Source organism: Numida meleagris, chromosome 2 (assembly GCF_002078875.1).
Source record: "Numida meleagris isolate 19003 breed g44 Domestic line chromosome 2, NumMel1.0, whole genome shotgun sequence".
NCBI classification, from domain to species: Eukaryota; Metazoa; Chordata; class Aves; order Galliformes; family Numididae; genus Numida; species Numida meleagris.
In genome coordinates this window covers 4,613,363-4,625,939 of record NC_034410.1, presented here as the reverse complement: position 1 = coordinate 4,625,939, position 12,577 = coordinate 4,613,363, and the positions used below count along the sequence as shown (strand labels likewise).

Sequence of the window (12,577 nt, the reverse complement as noted above, 5' to 3'; positions counted from 1 at the left end):
GAGTTATAGAAAATTTATTTTAACTGCTGTTACAACTTTTTTTTTTCCACCCTTTGCTTATAGTAATTCCTTTTCAAAGTAAATTTTACATATAATTCCTCCTTATCTCATAAGGTTGTTAAAAGCTTAAGAGCGATCAGTGTTTGCAACAGGATTTAGTTTGTGCTTTCAAGCAATTTATTTTAGTATTAAAATTGGAAAAGCTGTAAGGATCTCAGATTCAGACAATAGATTACCAACTTTCGTTGACTGTCTGTGAGCTGTGACTTGGGAAACTGTTCTTCTTCATACTCTTCTATCCCCAAGGACTTATTTCTCTTTTTTCTATTGCTTCTTTCCTTGATTTCTTTGGCAGACAAAGGAGAGCCTTCAAAGGAGCTAATTGACAGGATATCAATCCCTTTAGCAGTCAATGACTAAAATTAAAACAAAAACATTTTTGCTGGGTACTTACAAAACAAGCGGCAAGAAAACACTTCTGTGCTCTATATTATTTTTTCTTAACAATCTGTGTTTCACAAAAGTTGGTAAAAATCTTCCAATATGTGATAACAGTAAAAGAAAGAGGAGAGAATTTCTGCAACATATGGGGCAGTGAACAATTTGCTATTTGCGGTATGTTACATGATCGCGTGTATTGCGCCTGCCAGGGGCGAAATAATCACACTAAAGCTCCTATTCCTCCATATGGCATAACTGCTTACAATAAAAATACTCAGCTTGAAAGTAATGCTGGAGAATATTTTTTTTTCCCCAAATAAACACTCAAACAGTATTAAAATTCAGTCTTGCCACTGGGTATCCATAGGATGGTATTCACACTGTGGCTCACTTGCCTTCCCATACTGGATTTAGGATTTGAATGTTTCCAAAATGCAGAGGAATACTTCATTCCAGAAGCTTCTAAACTATGTAAGTTACAAGACACTTTTCACTCAAGTACAGTGGGCTCTGGCTCAGATGTTAATGCACTTGAACAACTGAATTACTGTATATTCCTCTGCTCAGCAGTCCACAGCGATGAAGCAGAAGAGGAACATATGTTATTTTGGTAGCTGTTAGTTTATGGAATTTTATATTTTCCGTTTTTTTTATATTTCTTACAACAGATTTTAAAGATCATTGTCCAACGAAATAAGTCATTGATGGAAAAATGTGGAAAAAAATACTCAGCAGAACAAGGAGTTTCTCCTGTATCCCTAAGAATCACTGCTTTTAACAGCGTTTCTCTTCCCACAGATAACTATCGTATGCGGCTGTATACAGAGAGCAATGCATTTTCTTATGTGTCTAGTAACATAGCACTGAGATTAAACTTTGCAAGGATATAATTTACATACCTCCTGCTCTTTCTGTAGTAATTCCATGGCTTCCCGAAATTTCCTTTCTTTTGCCTCTGTCTCAGCAATGGTGGCTTTGTTCTGGTCTTCGTATGCCATTGTTACTACAGCCAGAATCAAATTGACTAGATAAAATGAGCCCAGAAAGATGACCAGCATGAAGAAGAGTATATACGCCTTCCCAGAAGCTCTGAGGGTCTGTAAGCACAACATCCCAGGGATAAAAATTACCATATTTAATACCAAAGAGGCTTTCATTGAGTCTCTGAAATTCTTTAGAAGCACTCAGATTTTTAGACAAAATGCCTTAGGAAGATTAAATAGAAATATATCACCTTCAGCCCTTTTTCCCCACATCCTTCCCATGCCATCGTACATGAACCCATGACCGTATACCCCATGAGGATGGCTGAGCAGGCACTGTTGCGTTTTGAAGGACAATATGGAACCCTTTTAGCACTTTTCTTGAAGGCTATAAGGCAGCAGCATAATAGGAAGCACTTGAACATGCCCTTTCAGGGAGTCAAGGGGGGGACCACAGCTTGCTAGAAGGGAGAAGGGAGGATGTGGGCACAATGACTTGTGGCTACTTCTTTATTTGAGGTTTCCTCTCTAACCATTTTCTGCTCCAGATATTGCTCCGTCTGGATGACTGGTTCTGAATAAAGCATGAAGCTGGTACCTGCTGATATAGACGTTCCCAGTAGTCCTGGGTCATCAAGCGGAATAAGGAGAGAAAAGCCCAGCCAAATGTATCAAAACTGGTGAAACCATAATCAGGATTTGGCCCAACTTTCTCGCATGTGTATTCTGGAGGACAGGTCCTAGAGGGATAGTAAGAAGTGAAGCTCTTTTAACTGAAGGTTTTGGAGAAACACTTCAGCTTATTTGAGAGTTTGGATGATTTATTTAGTTCTGCTATTCATTGTACTGAAAGCCAAACTTCTACTCCTGGCAGTATTTGGCTGGAAATTGGAGAAGGAAAAAAACCAGCACCTACAATTTAGCAACAAAGAAAGAAGAGAGGCTAGAAAAAACTACTAACCCAGGCCAACCCCCTCATCACCATTCCCAGGAGACCCTTCGTGTTTTCAACTCTCATACATCCACGGGGAAGAGAAAGATAGCACTTCTGGAAGGAATTTAGACCTGGATAAGACATGTTCACACTTCATTCTCAACACGTGTTTAATTGTCTGATCTCCACTGTATTTTACTGCCTGAGTTCCTGTTTCTGTAGACAAAGAAAACAGGAATATCTACTACATTTTCATCTCTTATGACCAAGCAAACAGAGAAACACTGAGGCAGAGAAAAGTTCCAAACAAGAAATATTCTGAAGTACACTTACCCAGCGCCAGGACCACATAGCAAGATGTCTGAGGTGCCTGGCTTAATGGCAAAATGTTCTATAAAAAAAGAGAGAGAGAGAAGAAAATAAACATAAAACCAATACATTTTCCAGGCTGTATCCTCTATACTTCAACAGAAGTGGTGGTAATAGCAGTGAGCTGTAAGTGTATGCATACACACACACAAATCACTTCAAACAAACACAAAAAGAACATTGAAGGAAGTGTGATGAGTTTCCCCACACTCACAGCAGCTGCTCTCTATTGCAAGATGTACTTTCCTCACTCATACGCAGGCTTCTCTATATGCACAATTTTCAGACTGAGGGAATCCCTTGAAACAGAAAGCTTTTCCAATATTATCTCTTTGGCCCCATCTATGGAAGCCAACAAAGAACTGGAGGGTGCAGGCTCAAGCATAGCTTCACATTTGGCAACTGTTAGCATACTCTCTTGCCTGTGAAAACTGACTTTCTCCAAGACAGAGTTTGGACATTTTTGGGGGTAGCATAGACCATTTCTGCTTCCAAGCAATAAAAAGAAAGCCCTGCTTGGAGGAGGAAGAAAGAGTCTTTGGCTACATAGATAAAAACCATGCCATGTCACTACTCTGAGCAGCCAGAAAACAAGTCCTAATCCTGCTAAGCTGAGAAATACTGATGCCCTTTTCGATCTCTTCCCTTTTTTTTTTTTTTTTCTCCTCTTTGCATGAGTTACTCTGATGCTTGAGCTAGCAGCAGACTGAAAGTAATGGCTTCAATGCTAAGGGATAGTTAGTGCTATTAAGATGTGACTTTATCATCCCAGATATAAGGTACATCCCACCTCTTCCTGATGCTTCTCACATCTCAGCTGGACTCTTCAGATATGTCAGTGTGACTCAGAGCCAGCACAGGAATCCTTAATATCTGTTCTACTGTACCACATAAATGCACTGTACAGGCTACTTTCCACCCAAATTTTGTCTCTGCTCCTGCCAACTGACAAAGTAGTTTACAAGAAGATTCACTGACTGAGCTTCTGAAGATTATAGTGATATGTAGTGTCCATGCTGGGGGAAGAAACTTCACACTAGGACAGGACCAAAACAGCCTGTGGAAAATTCACCAAAAAGTCATCTAACTGAAAACTGGCCTTACAACGTGGCAAGTCATAAGTCCTGCAGGAAAGCTTCCGTTAAGCCTGTCTGGCACCTCCTGATTTTTTACCGTTGCAAACGACCCTGCATGCAAGATGGAAGGGATAGGGCAGGAACAAGACAAAATTTGAGAAGCAACACAGATTTTGAATTTCTTGAGCCCTACCTAATGCACATATGAAATATGTATATTATTTTTATATCCTATAGATAAAATACATTCCTGATATACAGTACATATGCTATGAAGAAGAAATTAATTTTCACTTTTAAAGAAATTCATCTGTTCCAAGCTGAAGACAACATAACTGAGCAGCTGAATGAAGATGCTAGAACTCTTCAACACATAGGGAAAGCTGAACTTTGAGGAATTGCGTTAGAGAACTATCTCGTGTTTCAGTTGTCATGTGATTCTGGGAAAGATAGCTTGAAAAATTAGGAGTGTTATTTATTATAATGAAGGGAAGAGGAGCATTCCTGGATGGCTGCAAGATGCTCTAGCAATGTGATGGGCATTATCAGGCAGTTGCTCATCCAGATATTCAATCTCATGTACAACAGTGGTTACACATGCACACACAGGTCTTTACAGTGACACATAAAGCAAGAATTAAGAACAATTACCTGTATAATTAGCAAACATTGCAAAGGATTCCCATGTTTTATTAAGTAAAAAGTCTCTGATACTGGAATCTGTATAATTCCTCATACACTTGTATCTCAGGTTGCCCTTGAAAAGTTGGAGGCCTATGAGGGCAAAGACACTCAGGCAGAAAACAGTCAGGATCATCACATTGGCAAGTTTCTTAACAGACTGGATAAGTGCACCTACAATGACCTTGAGTCCTAGAGAGACAATATACAATGGGAAAAATGGGATGAAAAACTGAGAGTAATTAATATAAGAACAATTTTTCTTTTCATTTGACTGACCCTACAACTTCTGGATGTTTCATTATTCCCTGTAAGTTATCTAGGCAAGGACGAGAGATGAGGGATAGTCTAGTTTGTTTTTTTTTTTTTGTAATATATATATATACAGAAAGAGTAACATGCATAGTCCAAACACTGAAAATCCATGGTCAATCTGCATGCATTAATGAATGTGATCAAAAAGGCCAGGAGGACAACACAGGAGCAACACACTGGTTCTGAGCTTGTATTTAGTCTTGCGAAAACACGCACTAACTTTATAACTAAGAGTAAAGTAGGGGAAAAGTAACAAAAAAAAAAAGTGTTGTCCAAAGGATGCTGTAAAATGATTAATAATAAAGCCTGTTCTGTCACCAGAGGTGTTTCTGTTGAACCATCCCACACAGACTAGCCAGAAGAACACCGTAAAACCAACATAATAGCATGTTATCAAAATCAGTACAATATAATAAAAGTAAATTAAACACGAGGCTGTTTATGTTCCCTCATGGGAAGGGGAAGGGAGGAAAATCCAATATTTTGTTTGGAGTACAGAATCAGTTATAAATCACAGAAAACATTCAGCAAATAGGATTTCTTACCTGGGACTACTGAAATGGTTTTTAGTGCTCTCAGAACCCTGAATGTCCGAAGGACCGACACACTCCCCAGATTGCTGAATGCTCCCACATACCTGTAAAGTCAGGACACTTTGAATAGAATAATCAGAACACTTATTTTACAGTGTTCATTTTTAACTTTTAATCATCCTGAGTGTATTTTGAATGTTAATAAACGACATACTGAGTGTTTTTCTGAGATTCATACAATAGAAAGCCTTTTCTGAATTATTAGAGTTTACTTATAAGGTAATTATTACTCGTGATTTGTGTAAAGCTGATTTTTTTTGTCAACATCTTAAAATATTACACACTTAAAACATGAAGAAAGATATCACTCAAAATTATTCATTTCAGGCTGATCCAGTTTAAATCTATCTCCCTTCCATAGCTGCTTGCAATCAGTATGGAAACTTTCTAGTTATTGCAAACTGAAGTTTGGACTGTGAATTTTGAAAGATCTCAAATGTAATCCACTGTGTTGCTGTCTTGACGCAGTGCTCTGTTTTCAAATGTACACTTCCATTCACAATAGGAACTCATGTTGGACAGCCCAGCTATTACACTGAAATGCATTCATTTGTGTAAAAGGGCTGCAGAGTGGTATGAGATGGGATTGAAGAGATTAACCAGATGAATACATTGTAGTTGAACAGAGTGGTAAAACAAGGGGAGAGTAAATGGTTATTGACTCTAGATGGTCATCTGTACGGGGTGATTTCAGATGTACCCTTTTTTTTTTTAAATCATTTATTTATTGTACTGCAGACTGCCTTTGATACCACAGCAACAAAATCTTTAAATACAGAGCAGAAGCACAGGTAGTCCATATTCTATTTGTTCCCACTTACGCCATAATGATCACGCTGAAATCCAACCAGTTCCAGGGATCTCGAAGGAAAGTGAATTCATTTAGACAGAAGCCTCTGGCCAATATTTTTATCAATGATTCAAACGTGTAAATGCCAGTGAAAGTAAGTCTAAGAGCCAAAGGGAAACAGCAACATTAGTAATTAATGCAAGAGGAAAAGAGACACAGTCAGACGATTTACTGTCTAGGCCAGTGATCCAAGCAAATGCTGTGGAGAAGTGATGGAAAAACTCCTATTGATTTCAAGCTCTTTATATGTAGTTTGAGACAGTAGTTGACAATCATCCAGCCATGGCTACTAACACACCTGCCCGTGACATGGTTTTTTTTTGCATCCAGTTATTTCTTTCAAACTCTTCCATGTGAGTCCCCAAATCTGAGAAACACAGAACTTCCAGCTACTTGCTAAAATAAGGATCAAAACTCATGTCTCATTCTGGCTTCAAGTAGCCAAGTGAATGTATGATATTAGGCTTATTATTTACTTGGGGTGCACTGCATCCATTTCTATACAGAATGTTTAAAATGCTTAGAGAAATGCAAAGGTAGAGGATTTTCAATTTAAGACGGCAATTAGTCTTATTAATGGAAAATTATCAGTAAAAGCTCTTCTGGACTTACTGAGTGCACTTATCATTTCAACAAGGTAGCGATCTCCCTAAGGAGTTCAAAAGGCATTCATCTGGTACCCAGTAAATGCTCTGGGAAATTATATGTATGCAGTACTTCCCTCTTCATTTGGAAAGAATTAATCTGAAATTATTATTGAAATGCATTTGAACAGTAGTTTTGATGCCAACAGCAAACATAACTCTTATCTCAACTTTAGTGCTCTCACAGGCAGGGAAGTGTCCTCTGAAGATATGTATATTAATACCATGCAGATTCTTGTTCCTACTTGCCTAAGAATTTTCCACTCCCAGCTGTTTCAGCATCATAAATCATGAGACAGAAACAATTTTACAACTGTTTGTAAACTAATTAATTTGGAATCTTTTCCTTTATGTTGTGTTAGCACTCACAGAGTTCATATTCTAACATTTTTATGAAGATATTTTTAATTATGAAGATACCTTTATTATTGCTAATATTTTTATAAAAAGCAAATAACTGCCAAATAACTTCAGGAAGTGGGATAATGAACTGAAGTGGTAGGACAGACATGATGCTAGTTTAACAGAACTTCTATAGAATATAATCTACAGTAACACACTCCTGTAACCCATAATTATTGTGGTTACTGAGTCTAGAGACAAAAATACTGCCTCAGAGCAAAACCTTACAAACTCCTAACACAAGCAATAGTTTTCCAAACCCCTCAAAACTACCTTGTACAAAAGGCAGAGAGTAGGTTAAATAGTTAATTAGGGCTACAGAACTGAAATACATACATACCCACAGATACTTACTCGACATACTTGTTCCATGATGGAGATGAACTCCTAGAGGACTCATTTTGAGCCATGAACACGCAATTAGTTATAATTGTGCATATTATAAACCAAGTGAATAATGTAAGTCATGGAGTGAAGGCAAAAAATACAACATCAAATTAGAAGCATAGTTACATATCCCCCAGTTTACGAAAATAATATTTTTAATATTTTTTAAAGCACATGTAAGGACTGCCAGCACATATGTTACTGATGCTGAGTCACATTAGATGACAACACACTGCCATCATTGTTTATGCTGTCTTGATTGCCATACAGGCACTAGACACTTCAGACTTGGTAAAATGACCACTAATCACTGAGACAGAGTGCGAGGAAGGATGCCTTTTTACTTCGTTTCACAGCAAAGAATTGTTAAATAGAGAGTGTCTGACTCGTTCAAGGTCTCAGCAAAAACCAGGATATAACTCAGAACTAAACCCAGTTGATACCACCTATCAGTTCTCCTTGCACAAGGATGGTTGGTGCAAGTTCATGTGCCTAAAACATATTTTGCTGCTCTCTTTCTACCTCTTCTTCACAACTTATGTAATTCGTGGAGTTTTATCTTCAACTCATATGGGAACTTGACAGTGCTGAGAGCAAAGCTTTGCAGGTAACAAACTGAAGTTCCTGATTAGCACTGCAACGTAAGCACTGGTGACAATAAAGTAGTTCTCATAGAACTTCAATGGAAGTATATTTATTTTTAAATGAAATGAATAGTTCATAAAAATTAAATAACAACCGGAGTCACTCCCCTCTAAACTGTGAGACCTCTATTCTTTCGTAGGGACAGGGCAAAGTCTGCCATGATACTTGTGGATGTCTCAAAGGACATTAGATACCAGCACTTGGTATTGCCCACCTATTCTCTGGGACCCACAGACTATAAGTTATGAAGTGGAACATGGGCATCTAGCTCAAGTGTTGGTACTTAAGATGAAGTGCCTGTCTCCGGAGTTGAACCTCATGCTTAGTGCCATACCACACTTCTGGCAACCCAGGATGTAGATGAGCATGGGAAAAACATCTACCCTTTCCATCACCAGTTCTCTCAGTCCTCCCCAGAAATGTCTTGGCTTTAACTGTGGCACAGATAAAAATTGGCACAAACTTGGGAGATGGACCACAAGTGCTGAAACGCCAGTAACAGCCTACTTGTTACCCAAGGAAGCCCTCAGATGAGAACCATCACTCCTCCAGGGATACCTGTACTTTCCTATGACCAGAACTTTGGATCTGTTTCAACGCTGCATGGTGAGGAGATGGCTGAGAACCTAACCTCCATGCAGTAACACCACAGACTGCTCTGGCTCTGATTCATTCCTGAGTGACAGCATTTTTGCTCTGCTCTCATTTTCAAGTGCCAAATCGGAAAAATACACTGATGAGTCCCATTCCCTAACTTTATGCTTTGGGATGTACATTACCTTGTTATTCCAAAGGCATCCTTTCACTACACCAGTATTCCTGACAAATTTTACTTCCATATACCAAAGATATATATTTTAATCTGGTTTCCAGAAAAAATACAGTATGCTTTCTTGTTCTCTGTGTTTTCATATGTGTGCTTACGTCTGTGTTTTATTCTTAGAATTAGCCAGTGATTTGCTTTGACACGGGAGATGAGTCTAATTCTTATAGTACGGGTAAACAGAACATGAGATAAACAATAGAGTCCTTATTAGTTTTCTCACTGAGAAAGGCCTCAGCATGAGATACTTTTTTACGAGATATCAGGTAATCAACATCAGAGATCGTGCTTACAATACAAAATAAAGTAGAAGGTCAGGCTTCAAAACCCTGAGTATTCATAAAACTATTTATTACTAAACAGAACAAGAACGTGAAGGCATTGGTAATACCAAAGGTAAACCATAATTAGAAGTTGTTTGGATGAGGAAAAATCTAGAGCCATTCAATGCTCTAAAATATAATAGGACAGGATAACATGGATCTTTGTAACAAAAGAGAGTGAATAAAGCCAAAAAAAAGGATATGAATGTATTGAAATTTTAATTGCTGCTCTTCGGATTGGATGGAAAGGACTGAGGATCCATAAGGCACGTGTAGCAGTAAACCTGAAGATTGTTTTCTGTTTGTTTATCACTATGAAGATCTTAAAAATAAAAATAAAGAAACAAAGTACAACTTTCAGGAAGCTGAAGAGAATATATTTTGTTACTACATCCTGTTCTATGAAAGAATTTGATGATAACTTCAGTTTGCTTGTTTAAATGAGAAGACCATAATATTTTGCAATCCTTTTATCATAAATTGATGAATGAGTTAATATCCATTAAGAATTAAAATGGAAAAAAATCTCAGCATGAACCTCCTTTTCTAAACCTTGATCCTTATGAAGAACACAAAATAAATTTTGCTTATGACTATTCTCTTTAGGTAAATTGGACCTCTGAATCAAGCTGTACAAAGGTGAAAGGAAGAGTGAGACTGAAGCGTTATTTGTTAATATGGATAGTATCCTCTAGCTCTAAGACTATAGAAATTAACTCAAAATATTTCTCAGTTTCTCAAGCAATAAGCTTCATTTCCAATTGATTATTTCCCTTTTCTCTGCTCTTTATTAAAATTTATTTTCTTCAATTGTTCATGACTAGAATACAGAGCTTGAGTAAGTAGGTTTTAAGGATTCACCAGCAAATGTTTTATAACAATTTTTATACTTGGATGATCATTTACTGTACACGTAAGCAGAGCACAACCATTGGGACAGAGAGGAAGAGAGTTTTAAACCCCGAAAATAAAGAAAATTTCTGAAATTATTTCTGGTAAATCTGAGTCAAAACCTCATTTTCTTCCTTTATCCATTTCATTTTTGATGTTTCCATTCTGATTTAAATGCTAATGTAGAACATAATATTTAATTCCTGTAATTCAAAATTGTTTTTTCCTGAAGATTACAGCATGTCGTTCAGCTGTGCCAACTTCCCACGTTATTATGACATAGAAAGCAATGACAGTTTTTCCAAAGGAGCATAAACAAGACTGCTTAAAAGACTATTCACACAAACACTTTGTAGCCACATAACAAAACAAATTAAGATCTAAACAGCTTGGTTGGCTCTAACCTTGCGATCTTTGTAGTATGGGTCAAGGTCTTCCAGTGGTTCCCCAATGAGCTCTGGAGGAGGATTTCCATAGAGAGCAGGTAGTTTCTGGAAAGCTTTTAGGTCAAGCTGAGGACGCGGTTTCTCTGTAGGTTTCTGGTCTTCGGTACTTTTTTGATGATCCTTCTTGGCAGCAATTCTCTTTTCAATAGCAGCCAAGGATTCCGGAGTGAACTTACGGAAGTTGTTGGTACCAAGTAGCAGGAAATCAGCCATTTTTCATTCTCCTCTTCCTGTCAGTGATTCTATCCAAATAGAAAATAACTGAAAGAGAAATCAAAATTGGTACCTCGAGAACAGGTCAGTAATGAGAGTTAAAGAGCTCTTTGTCCACGCATGCCAAACTCATACATTTCTTAGCCATCACGTTATAAAAAGAAAAGATATAGATGATGAAGATGTTTTTCAACGAGATGTCTGCTCAGTATTTATTTTAAATTCTGTATCTAATAGGGTGGGGAAGACCTCTAAAACTTTAAGAAGGTATTTATACCTATTAGCATAATCACTCCTGAACTATGGTTTGGACAAACATAAGGTGCTGGCTTAATTTAGTATTTAGAAATAGGATAGTAAAAATCACTGAACGCAACATCATTAAATACACTGAAGCTACTTCTGCACTAGAAACGTTGAAAATATCTAGTGCCAGCATAAATGCTCAGACAGATAACCCATTCTTGTGGTGCCGTGGACATCAGCACAGGGACAAGCAGTGTCCAGGCATTGGAAGAAAGGCCTGCTGGGTGAAGCATCGATAGAGATGGCAATGTACCCTCAGCTCTCTCTGAAAAATCTTTCATTGCATAAACCCATTCGGTGCTGGATGCTGTGTGACGATATCAAGAGAAACGTCTCTTTGTGGCTACAGAAGGATGCCCCAGCCAATCCCTTCTAAGCTACTACTTTTTCCACTCCTTCTGAAGATCACTTTCTGTTTTGCTTTTCCCTAGAACTGAAGGGATACGTGTAGATCTCTTTTAGCTTCCTGCACTGATTTTCACAAAGGACCTACTGGTTGTTTTATGAGGCATACTCTCAGGAGCAGTGCTCGTTCACATTCATTTAGGTCACTCAGCAAATTTTTCTGGTTCATGCAGAGGCTTTGATCACTTCTTGGGCTTCAGGATTACCACTGGAGGATGAATGAGATCTGATTTAACTTGTGACTCACTGACTGACATGGATGGAAATAATTTATCCGACAAATTTTAAGAAAAGCTTGATATTTTCTACCCAATTGTCAGAACAACAGCAACTAGATGATACCAGATAAACATTTCAGATGGTTTCATGGAGAATTTTCATCAGATACTAGATAAAATCCATTCAACTAAATATTCCTGGAGTCTATAACTTGGCAGTATAGTAAACACCTTTGGATTTCACACCTGTGGCTAATTTTACCTTAGTTTAGTCTCTACTACACAGACATCTGTATCTAATCTAGTTGTCTTATGTTTCCTTCATGAATCAAGTTGATTGAGAAAAAGTAAAGTTCATGCAGATAAAATCACAGAATCATAGAATAACTTGGGTTGGTAGGGACCCCAAGGACCATCAAATTCCAATCCCCTTACAGCAGGGAGGGTTGTCAATGAATATATATGATGAAGAAATCCATCCATTAAGAAATAAAGGAAACTTCAGGGTGGTTTGATTTTCTTTGGGATCAACTGAGAGCTTGAGGACACTGCAAATTGCGTCAACAAAAGCCCAGGAAGTCCACATAAATTGACAGTGAAAAAAATTGAAAATGATACAGACTGTAGGAGGA

The 12,577-nt window shown here is 37.8% G+C and overlaps 1 protein-coding gene across 1 annotated transcript in view; it reads right to left on the bottom strand.

The window, feature by feature from the left end:
* Positions 1-12,577, bottom strand: part of LOC110394545 (sodium channel protein type 5 subunit alpha-like) — a 34,030-nt gene that overhangs the window by 20,332 nt on the left and 1,121 nt on the right. Inside the window, exons 2-11 of the mRNA XM_021388456.1 lie at positions 10,762-11,064; positions 9,674-9,788; positions 7,643-7,751; positions 6,214-6,342; positions 5,345-5,436; positions 4,455-4,676; positions 2,692-2,749; positions 2,023-2,164; positions 1,341-1,538; positions 237-416 (exon numbers count right to left, since the gene is read on the bottom strand). Of these exons, the coding sequence (XP_021244131.1) occupies positions 237-416; positions 1,341-1,538; positions 2,023-2,164; positions 2,692-2,749; positions 4,455-4,676; positions 5,345-5,436; positions 6,214-6,342; positions 7,643-7,751; positions 9,674-9,788; positions 10,762-11,016 (1,500 nt within the window). The 5' untranslated portion in view covers positions 11,017-11,064. The remainder of the gene's footprint in view (positions 1-236; positions 417-1,340; positions 1,539-2,022; positions 2,165-2,691; positions 2,750-4,454; positions 4,677-5,344; positions 5,437-6,213; positions 6,343-7,642; positions 7,752-9,673; positions 9,789-10,761; positions 11,065-12,577) is intronic.